The 23,277-nt window shown below is 40.2% G+C and overlaps 1 protein-coding gene across 2 annotated transcripts in view; it reads left to right on the plus strand.

Annotated features, from left to right (window-relative positions):
* Positions 1-23,277, plus strand: part of Rdx (radixin) — a 59,897-nt gene that overhangs the window by 30,571 nt on the left and 6,049 nt on the right. The window contains exons 11-14 of one of the 2 annotated variants that reach the window (XM_051156443.1): positions 6,967-7,127; positions 8,392-8,484; positions 11,511-11,756; positions 13,055-13,215. In XM_051156443.1, coding sequence (XP_051012400.1) covers positions 6,967-7,127; positions 8,392-8,484; positions 11,511-11,756; positions 13,055-13,215 — 661 coding nt within the window. Of the gene's footprint in view, positions 1-6,966; positions 7,128-8,391; positions 8,485-11,510; positions 11,757-13,054; positions 14,216-23,277 lie in introns of those variants that run through there. The other variant, XM_051156444.1, reaches the window with a different exon arrangement.

A 23,277-nucleotide genomic window follows, 5' to 3' on the forward strand; every position in this document is an offset into this window, starting at 1 on the left:
AATTTGAGCAAATTAAACTGTTCCTTCCCAAGCAGCAGCAGCGTAGCAAGTAGTATGAACTTACTCTGTTCATAATGCCTTTGCCTAGCAATTAGGAGGAGTAGCCATTCATTTTTACTAGGACTGGTAGGTTGCTTAAGGTTTCATTCTTACATCCTGCTCCTGAGTGAAGGAGATACTGTTCAGAAGCAGTCAGAACCGTTTTCTAGTAGGCCACCTACATGACTGTCTACAGCTATTCTAATTTCAGGAGGACTGGAATATATTTTAGTAGAGACTGTTGTGGCTTTTTTCGGGGGGGGGGGGGCATTTTCACTGCAGCTCAAACTGGCCTGGAACTTGATGCTCCTGGCTCACACCTCACCAATGCTGAGATAGCTGGCATGTGTGCCTCCTTACCAGATAAATGCTTTGGGCTGGAGATAGGACTCATTGGTAAAGTACGTGCTGTGTAAACATTTACACTTCAGTTTATGTGAACATACATTAAAGTTGGAACCAGTGATCACAGTACTGGGGACGCTGAGATAGGCAGATTCCTGAAGTTGACTGTCCAGGCAGCCTCAGCAAATCAGTGAGATGGAGGGTGTGAGAGACTGTGTCTCAAAAAGTCAGGTAGCAAGTTTTGCTAGACCTCTGGCCTCCATGCATGTGTACAAATCACACACAATAAAGTGCAGCTTTTAAAATGAGCTTTATTGAATAGCTAAACCTTACCTTTCACATCTACAAATTAATTCACTTCAAAACTAAAGGGTTCTAAGGCATTTGTAGACCACAAAGTGGCAACACCGTGTAATTCTTGAATTCCAAATTTGATGCTGTTTTTTCCTCTTTAGGTGTCCTTTTGTATTTTAGACATATAACCTACATGGCAGTAAAGCCTGTGTAGATGATAGAAATACATGTATCAAACATCGATAGTGACTTACTTGGGTTGTGCTAAAGACCACGTGACTAGCATAGGTTGTGCCTTTGAAGAATGCTGGGAAGAGACGTGGATTCAGGGGCTTAGGGCATTGCTCATGGGTTGGGATGCTTGCTTACATGTATGAGGCCCTCGGTTTGGTTCTTAGTACCACACATGTGACCACCTGCATTGTCCTGAAGATTGTTTAAACAATGAAAATTTGATAGTGAAGATTGATTCATAGGACTTTTAAATTTATGTAACTCCTTTGAGAGAACAGCTACTTACTGAATTTTCAATCTCATTTATTTAGGGTGTATAATAAAGGTTTTAATGGTTTACATACAGAACTACTCAAAGAAGCACTGAAGAGTATAAGGGAGATAGAGCATAAAGAACATAGAGCACCTTTTTCAAGACAGTTGCAATCAGTCGTCCTAAGGCAAAGGACATCTAGTGTATTTATTGTTTTTCTAATAAAGCTCTCCCAGGCTGTCCTAAAACCTACATGATTGTCTTGTAATTTGTCCTAAGTTCTCATTCAAGAATTTGTCATGATATTTAACCTGTAATGTTTTTTTGAGGAAAAATTTCTATTTCATTGTCATTTTCTTTCTTTTAATGTTTATTGATGCGATTGTTTCAAAGGACTCACTATATAGAATGTAAAAGGTAGAGCAGGTGTTCTAGAACATCTTAAAAGAAGGATTGGATACCTGAAAGATGCAGTTACCAGACTTGCCAGTCATTTGCTACTCTAATAAATATCAAAATGAGTTTGGCTTCCATAGGACAGAGTATGGAAGGGAGTTGTGGTCTAGTGATTTTATTAATTGTGGGCAGATAGTAAGCACTGGGTACACTATACTGGATAGATGTGGTCCCTGCTTTGATGCTGCATACACCTTATTGGAAGATGGAGCAGTAACCTGAGCAAAATCACTTCATGTAGCTTGAATTTCTGTGGAGGGGCAGTCAGCACGATACTGTTGTATTCGAATCAGTGTTTGCAATCAGGAGCAAAGCATAATTCTGTCACTAAGTCAGAATGTGACCATGAGTGCATCCTGTTAACACCTTAGTTCTTAGGTTCCTAAATTCTGTAATGGAAATAATCCTTAATTTAGCATTCTGGAATTGTTTTTAAGTAGTTTTAATTTCTGAAAACCTAAACACGATCTCAGTGAAGTACCAACAGAGAGGTCTGTGTGCGCCTGTTAGGAGGAAGCCTCAGTTGGTTTCAGGGAAGTTTATCTCTATACCATGTAAACTGTACACACTATTGTAGCTTTCCAGAACCAGATAACGAACAATACAGCATTCTTCTTTGCTTACTACTTCCTAGTCATTTGTCATCCCTATATAATTGCTTTCATTCTGATTTTTGAGATCTTAGATTTTAGTCTTACTTTTTTTCCTCATAGCTTTGTTGAGATACAATTGACATGCTATAAAATTACACTTAAACTGCACAGTTTAACACTGTTTTAATATGTTCAGAGTGTCCAGCTATCACCCTAGCCAATTTATTAAATCTGTCATCTCTACGAAGAAATTCCATACCTTCCAAGTAGTCACCTATTTCCTCCCAGTAATCCTTTGCAGCCTTGGGCAACTGTTAATCCTTTCACTGTGGCTACAGATTTGCCTTTTCTGGACACATGACCAGATTCTCTTTCTTCGCTTTGTATTTCCTTTCCTTCCTTTCTTTCTTTCTTCTTTGTTTTTCGAGACAGGGTTTCTCTGTGTAGCCTTGGCTATCCTGGACTTGCTATTGTAGACCAGGCTGATCTCAAACTTGCCTGCCTCTGCTGGGATTAAAGGCGTGCGCCACCAGGTCCAGTTTAGCCTTGTATTTTGAAAGTGCATCTGTGTTGTAACATATATTAACATTTCGTTCATTTTAAATTATTCAGTGGCATCTTTTTTATTCATCAATTCTTGGGTATTTGCCTTGTTTCTGCTACTTTGCTGTGTTATGTCTAAGTTATGAACATACGTGTATAGGTTTATTTTTATGTTTTCATATTTTGGCCACTTTGACATATTTTGAGACACTGCTCAATTAATTTGAAAGTGGTGTATGTTCCCATAGCAGTGTGTGAATTCTCTCTCATCTTCACCAGAATGTGTTGATGCTTGCTTTCCTAAATGATTTACAGTGCTGTGTTACGGGTTTGATTTAGACACCTCAGTGCCTACTGATGTTGAGTATCTTTTCAGGTGCTTCTTAGCTATTTCTATATTTTGGGGGTGATGGTATTAAATTTTTCTGCCCTCTGGTCAGTGGAGTTTCTTTGTTGTTGTTCTAAGGATTCTTACATGTCTAGGATGTAAATTCTTTATTAAATAAACGATTTGCAGATATTTTCTTCTAAGGAAGCGAGAACCTAGATGATGACCAGGCCTTGTCTGTGTTGGCATCAAATGCTGTCATGTGACAAGAGACTGTGATTGCTCTCCCTACACTATTTCTGCGTGTTTCCTGGTGTCTCACTTATGTGTACATTTGGGGGAATTGGCAAATATATTGAAGGAAAATAGCATATAGGTTTTATGAGGCTGCTTTCCTTGTTTGCCCCTATCAAGAACTTTCCTCCTAGTTCCTGAGTAGTTCTTCAATCCCAGGCTCAACATCTTTGTCTTCCTGGCCCATTTAGAACGCTAATCCCAGGCTGGGGTGTTGCTTTGCCATTATTCCACTATTGGGGAAAGCAGATACCTTTTTGTTTACAAAATATATACACAGCACACATGAAAACGTTTTCTTATTTGTCACACGGAGGCAATTGACATATATCCTGGGGTGTTTTGTTTTAAGAGGAGATACTGCATATTTTCCAGGCTGGCCATGAATTCGAGCTGGCTGACCATTCTGCTTTTACCTCCCAAAGTGCTGAGGACTACAGGTGCATACCACTGTGCCTGGCTCTGTGTGTGTGTGTGGTGTGTGTTTGTGGTGTGTGTGTGTGTGTGTGTGTGTGTGTGTGTGTGTGTGTGTGCACGCGCGCACGTGCACCTGCCTACTATTTTATTTAAAATATTTCCATATACTCTTCACAGAAATCTTCACTTTTTTATGGTGACATATAATAATTTTATTATTGCTTAGGTATACTGTAGAAAATTAAATTTTTTTTCATTCAGTAATGCACAACCATACTGTTCTTATGAGTTCTAAGAATTGTGATTATTGAACTGTTATTTTTTTCTTCTTAGATTGTATGCTTTCCCCAGGAAACCAATAATGTAGTTGTTGATAAACCATTGCTTTAGAAAAGAGAAAGAAATGCTTAATATTTTGGGCTAAATTGTCAATAAGGCATGTAGGGTTTTTTGTTTGTTGTTTTTGTTTTTATGTTGTTACTGCAGTATGAAAGCTTCTAAACTTGGTAAGAAATTATTTGGGTTGCAAAATCATGTAATGCTGGGTTTCAAATATGAATGAGAATGAGAAGCTTGTGCAACTTTTACTAGTTTTTTACATTAATTCTCCCTGTCGCCTCCCAATTACATAGTATAACTAGCCACACTAGTCTGACACGAGTAGGGACAAAAAACAGTTTGTCTTTGTGAGTTTCAGTAGTTGTCTTGAAAGTGTTGATTTTAAATAAGCTATGCCACATCCTTTGCCATTATGCTACACCTCTAACATGGAAAGTTCTAGATTTTGTATGAACCAGATGGCGGGGAATTGATGTTTATTTTTCTTATCAAATCCTTCACCAGTCTTGACTCATTTAGTAAATATTTTAGATGTGTGCAGGATCCAAATTTACTTCAAGTTGGCTGTTGTGTGAAAGTAGTCACATGTAGCTTCTGAGTGGGAGTGCTGGTGGTGACTCAAAGAATGAATAAACTAGTCTTGGGCGTGGCCCATGGCCGAGGCTTGCTCATTCTTGTTCTCGTGCACTCTGCAAACAGCTTTTCCACATTGCGGGCGTATGATTCCTCAAGTTTCTCTTTATAGATGAGACTAGAATACTGTTCATTTTAACTTTTTAAAAGATTGCTTCTTGTGATAGACTTAAGAATTACACAAAAATCTATTAAATCTACCTTTTAAAAAATTGATAATGCAGAAAGCTGATAGAAAATAACATTAGGGAGTATTTACATCAAAATTTAACTTGTAATCCAAACTTGTAAGAATTTTGTTATGAGATAAAACTTTTTTTTTTTAACTATAGCAAACATAAAAATTTAGTGTTCTGATTTTGAAGAGCATGGTTTGAGGACATGAAGAGTCGCCGGTATAACACTTTCAGCCTGCAGTGCTAACCTCTGCCTGCTAAGCTGTAGCTCCCCAGTCACTTCTCCCTCCGCCCCTAGCATGTGCCCTTCCCTGTCAAGGGTCTAGACTGTTTTGGATAGTGAAGAGAGTCATGGAGTATCTTTTTGTGACTGGCTTCTGCACTTAGTGTAATACCTACAGGACTCATCCATATTAGGACATATTTTAGAATCTCCTCCCTTTGGGGCTGAGCATGTGTTGATGGGCCATGTCTCTTTGGAATCCTGCTTTCAGTTTTTTACTCACTTATGTAGGTGGATGATAGAGCTGTGAGCTTTTGTGGGCTCTGTCAGCCAAGTAGGATAAGGGAAGCTTACTCTAGGTTAATTTGACCAAATTTTAAATGAAAATTCAAAACGAGCCATCATTTAACTAAGCTGTGGTAACATCCTGTACTGGGTGCTTTTATAATTTGTAGCCAGATAGCTACATAGAATTTGTATGCTGTTTTGTCAAGAATTTAAAGCTTAGCCAGACTTACTTTTTTCTCTAATCCTCAAAATCTCTCAGATCTCTAAATGAAATTCCTCATACTTGTGATCAAAACAAATAAAATTGAGAATGTTAACTAAAATTTTGTCATCACAGTTACTTTCACATCTCTCTAAAGGACACTTAGGCTCAGTATCTTAGGACATTACACTCTGTTCTCTCACAGAATTCTTAGTAAGCATTTGCAAAAATAATGCTTAAATTTAATGTTTTAAAGCCATCTAAGTTTTTTTAAAATTATTTTTTGTATTAGTAATTTCCTTTCTTACTCAGTTTACTGTGGTGAGAAAAAATTATGCTTGATACATGCACAGATTACAATGCTTGTCAGTCGGTTCATTGTATATATATGTGGGTGATATAGAGATAGATATAAGTGATATGTCACCTAAGAACTTTTGTGTCAAGTTATTTTTTCAAACTTAATATCTACAATTAGTCAATCAAAATTGCCAGTGGGTTATCAAAAAATAAAAAATAAACATCTCAATACTCCCAAATCTAAATGTTTTGAATTTACATAATGTCACAAATGAAAATTGCACATTTGACGTCATACAACAGGCCTCAGTCAGTGCAGAGGCACACTGAAAGCACTGCATCAGATTATGTTCAGGTTCTGCACGAGAGGTGCATATAAAACAAATGAATGTCATGTTAAAATTCTTTCACTGTGTACATTAAATATTGAAAATCCCCACAAACCTGAAATCCAAAACACTTTGAATCCCCATGAATTTCAGATGAGGGTTACTCCACCTGTGCTTAGTTTAGGTAAGTAAGACAACATATTTTGAACATATGTTATCTTATATACTAGACAAAGGTTATGCCACTAGCTAGCCCCATAGGTCTTCAAATGCATTAATTTATAGATTTCTGCTAAGGCAAGCAGCGCAGTCTTTACCTTTGGACAGCTCTAGTGATGGTACCCTGGGCCTGTACATCCAGGCAAGTGTGTTCCTGAGTTATTCCACCCAGGTTCCGAGCTTTTCTAATTCCCTTAGGTCAAAACTTAACAGTAGATTTTCAGAAAATTAACTATGTGCTTCTAGTGTTTTGACATAGCTTGAATTGTAAGGGGCTTACATGTCCTTGCAGTTTCGAGTTACATAATTTGTAGAATTATTAGTCTTTACCAGGTTAGAATTGAAGTGTTTGTATATTTAGACCCATGTTGATGTTTAGACACTGCACATTTTGGCATGTTGCTGTAATGAGGATGATGGAACTTAACCCGTGTTTGTGGGCTGGGTGAAATGTTCAACAGAACTAGAAGAACAGACTCGGAAAGCTCTGGAACTGGAGCAGGAGCGCCAGCGAGCAAAAGAGGAGGCAGAGCGGCTCGAAAAGGAGCGCCAGGCCGCGGAGGAGGCTAAGTCCGCCATAGCCAGGCAGGCTGCTGACCAGATGAAGAACCAGGAGCAGCTGGTAAGGCCTGTGCATCCCTGGAAAAGCAAGCCCAGGGGTATAGTGCCGTCTAAAAGCAGGCCATAGGGGTAGTAGCAAAGTGACAGAAAGAAGCTGAGCGTTCTATGTCTATGTGAAAAAAGTTAAAAAACAAAATCTTAGTACCAGGACAAAATATGATAAACAGGTCCATGTGTTTTGTTTCTTATGGTTACTTTTTTTAAAAAATGAAAATAGATTTTCTTTCATATAATAGATTCTAGTTACAGCTTCCTTTTAAGTATAGCCAGTGGCCTACGAAAGATTTTTCATTCGTTTAGACCACTGGTCCCATTCTTCCTGATGCTGTGAACCTTTAATACAGTCCCTCATGTTGTGGTGATCCCTACCATAAAATTATTTTTTGTGACTACTTTATAACTGTAACTTTGCTACTATGTGAAATGTAGCATAAATATCTGTTTCCTAATGGTCTTAGGTGATCCTGGGAAAGGTCATTCAGCCCCCAAAGGGGTCACAACCCACAAGTTGAAGCACTGACTCTCAACAGCCTCTGCGGTGGGACGTGTAGCAGCTTGTGCTTTAGATACATGGGCACAGCACGCTTGGTTTCTGTATGACATCCATAAGCCATAATTGGTTGGAGTTTTGTTTATCTAATTAATATACTTCCAAAAAATGAAACTATTCATGACACAGATGAGATTCTGAGTATATGTATTAATTCAAGTGTTTATTTATTGCATGTCTTTGAGTCCTGTTTGTTTGTAGATAGAGTTTTGCTACTAACCCAGGCTGGCTTTGAACTCTTGCTCTTCCCTGCCCTACCTGAGTACCAGGAAAGCTTGGGTTCCAGGTGTGTGATAGCATACCTGTCCTTTGCTTTTTTAGCTTTTCAGTTTTTTTCTCTTTGAAAAGAGGACTGATGAGGAAGCAGATGAGAGCCTTGATAAAGTACCTTTAACATTCCAGAAAATTACATAATTTTTATCTGTTTAATAATACAAGTTTAAAGTACAGCTTTTACACGTTTAAGTTCTTACTGCTGAAGCATAAGTAATTGCCCATCTATACAATAAAAATGTTTTAACTTTGCCTTATATTTTTTCACTATCTCAAGAAACCATTGGGAACAAGCAGTAGACCCTCAGGAAATGCTGCCTTTTTAAAGTGGAAGACTAATAGACTTAAGTACCTGAAAAGTTTTTGACTGACTGATGAACATAAAAGAATTATTAAAAATACTGTCTATAGTATTGGTAATATATAAACATTTCAATTCTAGGCAGCAGAACTTGCCGAATTCACTGCCAAGATTGCACTTTTAGAAGAAGCCAAGAAGAAAAAGGAAGAGGAAGCTACTGAGTGGCAGCACAAAGTAATCACTGTTCTGTTGTGTGCAGCTCTTACTGAGTAACTGCTCTGTTAGTGTGCCAGCAGTATGCTTGGGACCTTACAGGGCTGATGGGAGATGAGCATATATGCTCAGTCACTGGCAGATGCATGCGAGGCGATCAGTTTGTGTGAGAGCTAGACAGATGTCTGGGAGATTCATAGGGTCTTGAGAAATAAATAGATTTTTTGGGAGTCAGATTAAGGGTTGATGTGTTGTTGGTTCTTCCAGATAGAAAAAACACCTGAATGACTATAAGAAGTAGGAGTGAGCTGGGTGCAATGGCGCACACCTTTAATCCCAGCACTCAGAGGCAGAGGCAGGTGGATCGATGTGAGTTCGAGGCCAGTCTGGACTACAAAGTGAGCCAAGGCTACACAGAGAAACCCTGTCTTGAAAAAAGAAAAACAAAAGGCTAGGAGTGAATATAACAGATTTGAGGATAGTCAGTAAATAGCTAACAATCAAGTGTGAGTTCACAAAAGCTAGAATGTGCGGTGACAAGTTATAGAAAACCGAGTTATGAGGGCTTCAAATAAATGCTCTACTGATGCAAATTGGTGCGATGTATGTGTAGACATCAGGTTCTGAAGATTTCAGAACACAATTAGCACATTCAAGTATGATTTTATAAAAACAACAACAAAAACCTTACCAGCCTGAATTATGGATTGGAATTTTGGGTCCTTAAATTTCCAAAGGCTGTAGCAATGAAATAAGAATGGAAAGAAAGAGTTAAACATTTTGTGATAGACTGAAAAAGTCATGACAACCAATGACCTGACATGAGGGTGAGTTGGGGGCTGTAGCATTTATTTATTTATTTATTTATTTATTTATTTATTTATTATGTTTGTGTATGCCTGACCACCAGAAGAGGGCACGAGATCTCATTATAGATGGTTGTGGTTGCTGGGAATTGAACTCAGGACCCCTGGAAGAGCAGCCAGTGCTCTTAACCGCTGAGCCATCTCTCCAGCCCCAGGGTTATAGTTTTTTGCTACTAGTAATATTTTTTCTTTTTCTTTTTTTTTTTGCATGCTTTAATTATACATGGGCATTATGCATATCTTATAGACTGACATGCAAACATATATATTATGTAGTCTGACCATATTTTCCCAGTTACTCTCTCTAGTCCCAGTACTGTTCCCACTGACCACCTTGCTCTTCTCACCTGATGTCTCCTCTTCTACTTTTCCTGGGTTGTTTTCTTTTTAGTGGACCAATGAGTCTGTTAGGATGAAATATTATTTACAGGAATATGGACAGCTTGCTTGCCAGTGGCTACAACACTGAGGAACCATCTCTCTCAGTAACTATTAATTCCCTGCTGCATAGCTAGAGGTGGGCCTCCTGGATTCCTTTCCTCAGCAACCTTTAACTGCCTCCAGCTCTTAAGGGAGCACCGGATACTGCTGAGTTTTCTAAAGAGAATTCACAAGTTCAAAATCAAGCTTGTAATTAGAGGGGTGAGTTTAATTCAGTAATATCAGCTAGTAAGTACAGTTACAATTTTAATATCCAAGGAAGGTACATGAAATATGCAGTGGTTTTTCTATAATAAAGTACTTTTACTTGTTTTGTTCTACTCTTAAACTTCTTTGTAGAAGTGTGATTTTTGGTAGGACATTTTTGATATATTATGTGTGTGTATGCAAAAAATATACATATAAATATAAAAAGGGTAAGATGTCTAGTCTCCCGGTAATACTGATTTTGTTGTGAGAATTTTATAGATCCAGTTTAAAGAAGGATTTATGAACTTTAGAGACGAAAACTTTATTTTATTTTTTTTTAGAGACAAAAACTTAAAACATGAGCAATATAAAAATGTACAAAGTCAATAAAAATTAATATAAAAAGAAAATTACATTCTTAACGAGCTAGGCTATTACTTAAAAGACATTAGTATATATCCTTTCCTATTCCTGCTATGTATACAGTTATATTAGAAATGAAATCTTTCTGTTCATATAATTCAATTTTATTGAATATTCATCTCACTTAATGTTAGATTATATTTAGATTTCAAAATTTAACCAATAAATTTGGGAACTTGTAGGTAGGCTGCTATGCCATGTGCAAAGCAGGAGCAATAGACTCTTTGTTTGCTCTAAATCTTAACACCCTTAAGACCCTCAGCTGATACTGATTTGCTGGAGGCGTCTGTGCACTGCTCTTCTTTGTGTGTGTGTGTGTGTGTGTCTGTTGCTTCCTTGTGGTGTCGTTCTTTTTATCTTCGTATCCTGAGTATTTCTTGTAAACTGAAATGTGGCTCTAAAAGCTTAAGGAATTCTCCTAGGAGACCTCCCTCATTTAGGAGACCTTTGAGAGTAAGGTAGTCTGTTCTTAATGAGACATAGGACAAGACTGGGAAGTGAGACTTCTCCAGGCAATCTAGGAAGTACTGTCCTCCAAGTCATCAGTGACTTGGCAAGTTTGTGTCGTTGCTTGTGAGATGACACTCATCTTAACCCATCATTAGGTTAGTGATTTTAATTGACCATTGTATTAGAGTAATGACAGTCTGTTTACACCATTGACCGGTTTATTTTTCTGCTTGTTGCCCAGATGTTGTCTATTAGTGTGACATTCTTCAGCAGTATACAGATTAAGTTGTTTTCCACCAAGCATTTGCACGGCAGTTACAGAAACAAAGAATAAACCTGTTGGTTTTTTGAGACAGGTTTTCTCTGTGTAGCCCTGGCTGTCCTGGACACGCTTTCTAGATCAGGCTGGGCTCGGACTCCCAGAGATCTGCCTGCCTCTGCCTCCCTGAGTGCTGGGATTACAGGCATGCGCCACCGGGCTGTTTTGTAGTAATGATATCTTTAATCAAGACATTTTTTTAAAAAAAAAAATTCTGTGCCTCCTACCTGCTGGACTTCTATAAAAATGGAGCTTTTACTAAAAGGACTGATTATTACTTTGAAATATAGTTTTTGTCACAAAGACAGAATAAATCATTTTTTTATTACCAGTTTCGCAAACTTATTTTCAATGTTCAGGCTTTTGCAGCTCAGGAAGACTTGGAAAAGACCAAAGAAGAGTTAAAAACTGTGATGTCTGCGCCGCCTCCCCCGCCGCCCCCAGTCATCCCTCCCACGGAGAACGAGCACGAGCACGACGAGCATGATGAGAACAGTGCGGAGGCCAGTGCCGAGCTGTCCAGCGAGGGCGTGATGGACCACAGGAGCGAGGAGGAGCGCGTGACGGAGACCCAGAAGAACGAGCGGGTGAAGAAGCAGCTCCAGGTACTCAGAGCGCGAAGCTGCCTGCACATTTAAATCCTTTGCATCTCCATCTAAATCAGCCTCATGAGCGCTGCAGTTCTTAACGTGGTCCAAGCTTGTGACTGGCTTGTATTTGTCCTGCAGTGTGATGTTCCTTTACTGTTTCCATTATACGACCCTGTTAGCAAGGGGCTTTGCTAACTTGTGAGTTTTCAGTTATAGATTGGCTCATTTTCCAAGGAAGTATTGTAGTGCTTTGTCAAATGAAATTAGTCTTTAAAACAGTCATGTAGGACTGGATAGATGGCTCAGAGGTTAAGAGCACTGCCTGCTTTTCTAGAGGTCCTGAGTTCAATTCCCAGCAACCACACAGTGGCTCACAACCATCTATAATGAGATCTGGTGCCTTCTTCTGGCCAGCAGGTGTACAAGTGGGCAGAACACGGTATAAATAATAAATAAATAAATCTTTAAAATCAAAACAAAACAGTGATGTAATACTTGATACCCCATCCTTTATCTAAAATATTCTGTCATTATTCATAGTTTATAATAAAAGTTCAGTTTATTAAATGTACATTTTTAGGTCAGAATAGAAAAAGTTAGCAATATTTAATAGTTTAGAAATTATCTGATTTTTAAGTTGGTAAAATCTTAATAAAGAAAAGAGATAGTTACATTAGCTGTATTAAGATTTCTAGAGAAAAAGTCCATTTTAAAAAAATCTTATAGTAACTCCTTTAAAATGACTGCCTTGAACTTGATCAGTTGTTTCAGTATTGGATAAGAAAGTTAAAGTAGTTCAGACTAAATAAACAAAGGCTGCTGGGCAGTAGTGGCGCACACCTGTAATCCCAGCACTCCGGAGGCAGAGGCAGGTGGATCCCTGTGAGTTGGAGGCCAGCCTGGTCTACAAAGAGAGTCTGGGACAGCCAGGGCTACACAGAGAAACCCTGTCTCGAAAAACCAAAAAAGAAAGAAAGAAAGGCTTTGGGCATTCCTAGCATCACATCACAATTACTAAAAAAAGAAACTTGCAAGGCTGGAAAGATGGCTTAGCAGTTAAGAACACCAGCTGCCCTTGCAGAGGGTCGGAGTTCAATTCCCAGACCCATATGGCAACTCACAACTATTTGTAACTCCCATTCCAGGGGATCTCATACCTTCAGACACACTTGAAAATTAAAAAATAAAAAAAGCTTGCATACCACCCAGAAAATGATCCCACAGTGGAAAGATTAATATATTAAAAAGTCATTCTTTAATCTGTTGTCACAATTTTATAACTTTATGTAATGTAATAATATTTTTAAATGCAGGCATTAAGTTCAGAATTAGCCCAAGCCAGAGATGAAACCAAGAAGACACAGAATGATGTTCTGCATGCTGAGAATGTCAAAGCAGGCCGTGACAAGTACAAGACTCTGCGGCAGATTCGACAAGGCAATACAAAGCAGCGCATCGATGAGTTTGAAGCAATGTGAGAGCTGTTCTTGTGATACATGTCCTTCATAAGCTGAACCACCACCAGAGAAAAGCAGGCCTGTGCAGATGCGAGGGAACGCATCCCACCTTGCCAAAGCACACCAGCTGACTGTGCTCCATAGCAGAACACTGAAGGGCGCGCTTCAGCATTAAGGCACTGTGATGTCATGTCTGGTCATTTTTCTTTTGTCCAGGGAATAGATAATGGATTTTGTCACCTCTTTGTACATTTTTCATGTTTTCTTTGTTTCATCATTTTTTCAGTTGAATATTAACACTAGTGACCATGTCTGACAAATGTGTATGTGTGCTTTGGGCACTGTGTACATTTTAGGGTAATGGTGGACATTTCAATGCATGTTTAGTTAATGAGCTCAGTTTTATTTGCCCTTTCCATGTTTACCCTGCATATATCTCCATGTTCACTCTCATGTTTTGTCAGTGTGGCCTTCTCATGCTCTGTCATGACAGCCATAATTCTGGTGTCATACAAATTACCTACTGGAGCTGCTTAAATTAGGTATTGGGGTGGACAGACACAGGGTAGATGAGACATGGGTCATTGTGTAGAAGACTGCATCACAAGCCGATGAAAACACGGACAGCACAGGATGCAGCAGGTGCATAGTTATTACAGAAATCCCTTATGTGGTTGGGTGTTTGCTTTTCATTTACTTAAGGACAGTCATCTTTAACAGATGGGGTGATGAGTGTTTCATGTCCCATAACCCTTTGGTGGTTTTCCTTGCCTGCCACTTCAGAGATGTAGCCAGTAGGCAGTTACTCCTAGGAAAATTTATTGGTGAAGCATTGCCAGTGATTGAGCTGTCTCTGAAATAAATTCAGGTTTTGTTCTTAGGTTGATTTAGAAACACAAATGTCCAGTCAGAGATACTGCTGATGACAGCTGATTTTAATTGTTATAAAAACAAACCTGGACCTTGAAATGAAAACATCAGTTCCAAGAAAATACTACTACCTCACTCTCTACACCCGTGGTGAGCGATCACACGCAGTGTGCGCGCTGCATGTTTGTTACCATAGACAGTCTCCATCATGTCCTTCATTGAATACACTTTGGAGATTCCAGTGCTAACGTTGTAAACTGCCTTTCTGTTGAATTGTTGAGATTGCATGCTCTCACTGGTATGTTAGTCCCTGAGGGGTGTTGTGTGTCTGAGGAAGTGGAGTGGCCCTTTGTGAGAAAGACACTGCCCTTGCACATGTGGAGCAGTCTCGTCCTTTTTTCTTGATGGGGTAGGTACATCGTTTTAGCACATTTGGTTTCTAAATCATTGCTAATTTTATTTGCAATCTCTAAAAACAAATTTCATTTCAATTACGTCTTACTGAAGAAGTCTTTCCAACCAGAAAGATGCTCTTATATTCTTTGATCATGAAGCACCTGAGGTTCAAGATAATGGAAAGCCTTGTTTTCTCTGTGTGGTTCAGCTACTTCCCATTTGGTATTATGCCTCAAACTTCCATTTCTCTATTGCAGTTGCCATTTTATTAAGCAAGTTTCATGCACAGTAGATTCAACTTGTGTCTGAAAATATCTCTTGTGCTGTTTTTTGATTTTTGCTGACCTAAAAAGGATTAATTTGGACAGACATTATGAAAAAGAAAGGTTTAATATATTTTTTGGACTCTGTAGGACAAATGACAACTGGTTAACCTTGAAGTGACTGTTGTACAGTGGTTGTGCACATACTGCAAAATCATTTGTCAGGGAGAGGGAGAGACGGTAAGCCTTACAGCTCATACTTTAAGCATGAGCGTTCAGTTTTCCAAAGCGTTAGAGCAATAGTCTGTATTGCTAAAACAACTGAATTCCCTTGGATTTTCGCTGATTTTTTTTTTTTCTATTTGCATTGTGTACATTATCATTGCTACACCAGTTGTTACAGTGTTGAGAGGCTACCAGTTATATTTGCTGTTAATAGTCTATTTGTAGATTAGGACTAAAGTGGGTTTAATCCATTTTTAAAGCTGTATGATTTTTTCTAAACAGGAACAGCCATTTGCAAAATGGGTTTTCATAGTGAGTGCATCAATTAACATTTATCATTAGCAGTTGAGAACACATGTTCATATAGCAATGTAAAAACACACTAATGACTTTTTGGTAATTTCCCACTAGCATAATTTCATGTTGTACAAGTAAATTACAATTACATCTCTAATTTTGGATAATATTCATTGGTTAACAATAAAGTGACAAAAGCTCATGCCTTTGAGGTCCACTGTTGTTATTTAACATGGTTTTCTCATATATTTCCTGAAATTATAATTTGAGCCATGAACTGTAATGATAACTTAGGAAAAAAGTTTGAATCCTCGTAGACTTACTCTTTATCCCCCTTTTACTATGGAGGTCACAGTGACTCTTAAACTCTTGACATCCAAAGGGTAATTTGGAATTTCCAGGCATTGCTTTATTTCACCCTGCCCAGTGTCTCTTTCCAGAAGAAGGGCAGGGTGCTCTCACTAGTAAGGCTCAGCAGTTCTTTACACTCTATGCTAGGTGCCTTTATCTGGGCTTAGCAAGGCTGTTTCGGAACAGGCACCATAATGTAGGATTGCCTTTCAGATGGCCTCTCACTAACACGTAGCAGACAGTGTTATGTGAAGAGTAACAGCTCTCCTCCAGAACACTTTAAAAGCCAACAATTGATACTTTAGTTGTTCTCCAAGAATAGGTAGTGATTTCATTGATGTTGAAAAGCAGGCATTTTTATAGAATGTTTCACATTTTATCCTAGAGAGTTTTGTTTTTAGAGCTAGAACCTTAAACTTCAGCCATTATTGGAGTTTTTCTTTATTATGCACACCATAGAAAAGTGGTGTGATACTACTCTTGTGGTTTGGAATAATTTCCATCCCCACCCCCCAATTTTCATTACTTGATGCTTTAAGGAACAAAAGAATAAACATTAAATCCACAAGTATATGTGCCCTTTGAAATCTCATCTTTTAAAAGTTAAAACTTGAACTAAAATACAAGGATTATTAATTTTGTATTAACTTGCTAACTGACCAGTGAGGCAAACGTGGCCCGTCAGGTAAACTGATTGTCTACACACACTTTTTGAAAGTTGAGTGGACTTTGTGTGTGTTTGTGTTACATCATAAATGTGCCCAAAAGCCAGATATGGTGGCCCACACCTGTGGTCACAGAATTCAGGAGGTGGAAGCAAGAGAATCAAGAGTTCAGGGTCATCCTTGGGCACACACTGAGTTCTCGGCCAGTGTAGGCTAAATGCAACCTTGTCTAGTCCCCCTGCTAGGTAAACAAATAGGCCATGCAGTCACATTCCTTGCTTTCTATACAGTAGAAAAGCCAAAACATGTACAAACTTACCATTTTTTCAACCTTGGCTTTCCAGTTAAATACTATTAACTTCTATTTTTCCTTAGTAGTAGACTTAACTCTTAGTAATGAGTCCACCTTTCAGGAATTGAAGAGCTGCCGTTTCCTGATGGGAAAGACTGTGGTTGACCTCTCTGACCCTTTCAGCTCTGTGAGTCAAGTGTTCTGACTCAAGCTTATCAACACTGCCTTAAGTATGACATTTTTCTTCTTATACACACTGCCCTTAGGGTTGAAGTGTTTTCTTCATGCATATACACACCGCCTTAAACATGGAAGCGTTTATCTCCTATAGAACTTGAAGGGAAAGCCCATGACTAAGAAAGCCCCTGGTCACTTCTCTGTCTATATGTGAAGCTCCTGAGCTCACACTGGTTCCACATTCTTTAGTAACCTTCATTTAATAAAAAAAAAAAAAAAAAATGGTTTTAATTGCTTGCTATATTTGAGAACTTGAAGCAAGATGAGAATGGCCATGGTCCTTCAAATATGAGACTTCAAATATTAATTTATCTTAGCTGTTCTATCAACTGGCGTTTCTCAATTACGGTATCAGTTTGCTTTTAAAATGTCAGTACCCTATTGCTTCCTGCTATTTTGTATGCATAGATTTCCTCCATGATTACAGCTAACCTGTTACTCCCATCTTTGAAGTTTACTTTTGTTTCCAGATTCTAATCATTCATTTTTATTTAACCATTTTAACATTGGAGGTTTATTTTGATGTTTATACACGTCATCAGGTTTGGTCCCCCTCAAAATGATGACACTGGCATCCTTCAGCCTTTCGTTTTACAGCTAAATGCCCAGTGACTAGCGTGCTGTAAGGATTTGGGCATGCTCAGATGACTTGGACCCTTGTCACACAGTCACGATGCGTACAACCTTTCCATTTCCTCAGGTTATGTGTCATCTTAGACCTAGAAACACATGCATTTCTTAGGCTCCTCAGGCAGCCTCCCCCTCCTCCTACTCCTTTTATTCATACTGAAACCTACGAACTCAAGTATAGCATTTGAATCTTCTATGCTTTTGCTCCATTTATAGAATCATCTAAGCTCTAAATGCATTAGCTAAAAGAAAGTAGTTGTGTGGTGATGAAAACTAGCTGAGCAGCCAAGAGGATAGGTATTGGGTGTGGCCCCCAGGGGCGCTTGGTCTCCTGCGCATTACAGTGTCCATCTCATGGGTCAAGCTTTAGACGATGGTTAATAAAGATACCCTAAGAGATGAATCTCTGGGTGTAAGTGTGTAAGGTTTATACCACACCCAGCTGAGAATTCAGGTAAATAGCATAATCAGCAGTACGTGGATTAAGTGGGAGCTTAATGGAAGTAGAGCTTTCGGTTGAATATTTGCGGGTTGGTTTTGTGTTTTGAGCCTTGTGTAAGATGAAGCTTTCATTTTAATCATTTCAAAGGTGCAGTGTAGTAGTAGTGCCGGCTTGTCATTGCTGGGCCTGCATCTCCACACAGAACATCACCGTCCACACTGAAGCTGTACCCATTACATGCTAGCTCTTCCTAGTCCTTGGTAGCTACTGTCTCTGAAGATTGCGGTGTTCCTCGGCACCTCATCAGAGTAAACCATTTTTGCCCATTTGTGTCTAGCGTGCTTCACTTAGTACGTTTCAGTTAAGATGATATTCATAGTTTAATGTGTTTTGGTTTTTGTTGAAGTTGAATAAATGATTCATGGTTTATGCCACACGTTGCCTATTTATTGGTCAGTTGGCATTTGGGTTGTTTCCACATTTTTTTTTTAACCATTTGATCATTTCCACAATTTTATCATTGTTATTAGTGGTACTGTGAACTTTGGTATGAAAATAACGTTAGACTCCCTAAATGGAATTGCTGGTTCACCTGGTAATTTTATGGTTAATTTTTTGAAAAACTGTCATACTGTCTTTCATAGGAAGCAACAGAGGTTTGGATATTTTGTTTATTAAGACAGGCTCTCACCTCTTGAACTCTTGTCAGTACTCCCCCCCCCCGGTGCTGGGATTATAGGCCACTATGCCTGATTTAGGAAAAGCAAGCTTTGGTGAAGACAGTACTAAAGCAGAAGGGGGCGGGGCAGTCGGGAGGCAAGATGGAAGTTAGTCTGTAGACAGGAAAAAGTAAATGGAAAATGTGAGTCACCGTGCACTGACTAGAGGGTACAGAGCTAGGAAGGTTGTGCCAAGAGCACGCGTGTTGGGAAACGTGTGCCAGGGCACGTTGGTTTGATTCAAGGACAGCAAGTGGCTTTGATAGTTCGTGTTGCAATGTACTGCATGACTAAAAAGTGCAGAGGTTAAAAAAGCCTAGAATTGCATTCTGAAGCTAGGCTGCAGGAAGGCTGTGGCCCTGAGGAGGACAGTGTCCCCTCCTGGGCGAGTCTGTCTCAGCCTCGCTGAATGCAGCAGTACTCTTCTGCTTGTTTTCTTAATGACCTGTCTGGGGACTCACAGGACCCTTCTCTGTGAGTGCTTGTGCGAGGATTCCTAGTGAACTAGATAGAATTAAGGACTCTGGGTTTTAATTCCTAGTCTAACTCTGTGCTGTATTGCTGTTCTGCTTACTGAGTTCATAATTTTGAATCCGATCGCCGTGTCAGCGCATTTCTCCAGAATCATATATGGATAAAGTTGACTTCCAGTGTATTTTTAAAAAATGTATTGGCTAACTTTGGCTAATATCCATGTACTTTTCAATTCTTGCTTATAGTTGAAAAGCTATTACCTCAATATGGTGCATATTACAGTAATTTTGTGCTCTCAGATGACCCTAATGGTCTTGTGACTGGAAAGTGTTCATCAAATACGTTTCTAGGGACAGAAAGGTAGCTTTTGCAGGTCATTGTGAAGAGTCATGATCAAGGCATGATCCAATGGTGATTATCTTGGGGCACACAACTATAGTTATGTATTGGGTGCAATGTCTTTGGGCAATCCATTCTGGAAATTTCTATAAGCACAAGAGATCAAATAATATGCAAATATATCAAGGCACAGACAGACGTGGAGTGTGTTGCAACTGCCTGTTCATATGGAAGCATTTGAAGCTGAGATTCAGAAAGCAACGTATGACAGAAAAGTCATGAGTGGAAGCAGGTTGGATGTGCGGTGTGGCCTGCTGATGGAATCCAGGGGAAATGCAGGAACCATGGGGAGCACCAACAGCTGCCAAGCAGGGGAAACTGGGGAGGGAAGAGCTCAAATCCTGAAGGGGGTTGACTCCCTTGAAGTTACAGGGCCACAAGGCAAGGGGCACTGTCACAGTTGGGATCACACTGGCATGGGGACAGTGGCTAGAAAGGGCATGCGAAGTTACCATGTAGCTGAAGTGTACAGAGTTCTGGAAGGTGTCGCTCATAACCTCTGTGTGATCCTTAAGCCTCAAAGAACAGGGGAGTGCTCTTTGTAGCAGAGTCCTCTGCCATCTCCATGGGCCTGAAGTTGACACTCCAACATGAACTCCACCTGGCACATTTGCCCCAAATCCGCAGGCTTATCTCTAGTAAAGTGGCAATTACTGTGTGAGGTAAAAATATTCCCTGTGCAACTTAACTTGATTCAGCGTGTCACCCAATCTTGCCAAGGCCCAGAGGATTCACAGCTGAGTTACCACAGCACAGTCAGAGGAGGAAGCGGAAGTGTTGATAAGCTGCGAGCAGATAGATACGTTCAGCTTCTGGCTCCCGTCAGCTGGACTATGGGTGTCAGTGTGGTCACTCCTGATGCTCTGCCCTTAGGCCAGGCAACGCTGGTGGCTATGGAGAGCTGGTCTCCGTGGGAGTTTGCACGGAGGCGTCAGAGTGTGACACTTGTGCACAGTCTCCATGCTGGATCCAAGGGCGTCAACTGTATGGGCGTGCATTGAATTTGGGGACAGAGGCCAGCTCTAGGTAAAGGACAGTGCTGAATGGTAGTGGGCTACTGTGGGTCATGGCTAGTAAAGTTCGAGGTGGTGCCTGTTTGCAGAGGCCTTGGAGAGGTTAAGATAGGTCTTTTATGGACTGCTAAAGGTCTTTGGTGGGGAGAGAATTTGCCTGCATTCATCCAGATATTTTAGTGCTTAGAGCCTTCCAGACACTGCATTGCTAGCCCTTCAGGACATCTTAGGGACATAAGGCCCTTTCCCTGAAGAGCTCACTTTCTGGAGGAAAAGCAAAAGGCTTCAGTGAGCAAAATTAAAATGCTGCACATTTCAGTATTAGGTTTAGTTGTGTGAAATGGCCAACAATCCTTGACCTCTAAAAAGTTTATTTCCACTTAATCTATGAACTCACAGGGCCGAAATAGTGAAAACTTTGGGGCTGATAACCAGGATTCAGACGGTCATAAGCATCCCCATGAAGAGGGGGGGTCTATAAATCGTCACTTAAGTCAGGCTGGTTGGTGCACTGGGCCTAGCCAACTCTGTGTGTCAGGAATTTGATGGGCTATCTCTGGGCCACACCTGGTGTCTCAGATACAGGACCCTCGCTTATGGCTGTACCACCCGATCTTCCAAGATAAGTCAGAAAGGTGACCAGAAGCAGCATTTGAGCAGCTAGGGTCAAACGGAAGGGAGCCAAAGGGAGTAGGAGGGCTCTGAGAAGTGAGGTCACACAGATCGTAAGACAGGCCCGTCACTTAGGTCATCCAACCAGCATGTCTGGAGAAAATGCTAATGTCCATTATTTCATAATATTTTTAAAAAGCTTATCAAGCCCAGCAAGATACACCTACTTACCTGAAGGATTTCACTGGCTAGCAGTTGACAGGCTTTGCTTCAAGTGTTCCAGAAAGAATAGCACACAGAAGATCTTTAGGCGACAAAGGGTTGGGCTGGCTTCAGGCAAAGAAGGGAAGGGTTATGACCAACGGCCGAACAAAGAGATCAGTATACTATGAGTTGGAAGGGCCCAGACCACATCTTTCCTGGTTCGTGGTATTTAGGCCACATGTCCACTGAGCAGTATTGCCTTAGAGGCCACATCATTCCCAGAGTTAGGCCCAAAGCAGTAGAAGTTTGAGGGACAGAAGGTGAAGACAAGTGGTGTTGGTCCAGTAATTAGTGAGCCATGCACAGGGATGCAGTCCCATGGGGGAAGGGCACCTCTGCCTGATGCACAGAACTGTCAGGAAGGCTGCAGGTGGCCTTGAAGGTAGGTGGGTCGTTGTACTTAGCAGTGCATAGTTTGTCCAAAGACAACCATCACGCCAGAGTCTGTATTTGGACTTTTGTTTGCACTGAACTATATTTGTCCAAATCTACATCTATATGTTCTATGTCTATATATGTCATGACTGTTCTATATTAAAATGACAAGACATGCTTGAATGCTTCTGTAGGCCTCTCTTGTCTGCATATCCTTGAGTGAGTATCCATTAATGTACAGGCCAAAGCTGTGAATGCATTACAACCCCATCCCTCACCCCCCTGTTTAAATGTAACAGAGAACGGTGGTGACTGGCAATTAAAACCATCAGTGGATGGCTAGGTTTATCCAGCTGCTTCATCATCAACATGAGGAGAACATGGCTTCGATTCACACTGAGACAGGTGATTGGTCCTGCAGGGGAGAGAAGACATCTTTTCATTGCCCGTTAAAACTCCCCAAATCAAAAGAAGCACATGGCCCCAAGAGGTGATCTTAACCTAGGTAAAGAGCTATAGGCAATTAATTATAGGCTATGGAGAGCCGGAGACTCAGTTTCTTCTAAGGATGAACCCTCCGGTAGGTTGTCTTCCCAAATGGTCAGGCCTAAACAAACACACACACACACACACACACACACAGCATTAAGTGTACTCAGCAGATTATGTGTATTACATATGTATGAGCCGGACATGAGAGAAGCCCCCAGGAGAGGGAGGGATAGGAGTGATGTAAATAAAATATTTACTTATGAAATCCCTCTTAAAGTTAAAAAAAAAAAATTTATAGAAGAATACAGTTGGAGAAGTGAAGATGGAGACTAAACACAGGCTCGTGCACATTCCCACTGCGTTTTGAGAAATGTTGCAGGGTCAGCAGAATTGGGGCATAGGGACTGAATTCCTGCTGGGGAAAATTCAAGAGGTTGAGGTTGGACGGAAGAGATGAGGGAGGAAGGAAGCCCAGGGGCCAATCTGAGAAGTGAGGTCAACCACAGCTTGAACAGGACGATGCTTCCCTGTAGCTGTGCAGTGAAGGTCTGTGGCAACAACAGAATGCTGAATTAGCTCTCAGAATGGAGTGTGATTATTTTATTAAGAGTCAAGTTGTTAATGCCTTACTAGAATATTTGAAAAGAGAAAAATAGCATAGTAACGTTTTACAGATGTTCTCTGTCTGCAGATAAACATGGACTGAATTTGCCTTTGTGTACCTATTAAACTAGAGCATTTTTACTTGTGGAGTTGAAATGAAAAGCACACTCTTAAGGGAAAATCAGTAGAGATGTGGTTAGATTTTTAGATGTTAGTTATCAAGTTAGAGCAAGCATTGGCAAATGATCTTTTGTTTGAGACAAGGGCTCAGTCTGTAGCCAAGGCTGGTAGTGCTCTTACCTTGCTTTCCTGGGTGCTGGGCTTACAGGTGGGAGCCACCACACCTGGTATGGCCAGTACTGTTAAGTTTTGCCTTTGTGAGCCAATTAGTAGTGACTGTCCCATGTGTGGCTGTGGCTTCTCCATAGGTAGCACCTGCTGTGGGTGAAGGAGCAAGCCT

The sequence above is a fragment of the Acomys russatus genome, chromosome 14 (assembly GCF_903995435.1).
Source record: "Acomys russatus chromosome 14, mAcoRus1.1, whole genome shotgun sequence".
In the NCBI taxonomy this organism is placed as follows: domain Eukaryota; kingdom Metazoa; phylum Chordata; class Mammalia; order Rodentia; family Muridae; genus Acomys; species Acomys russatus.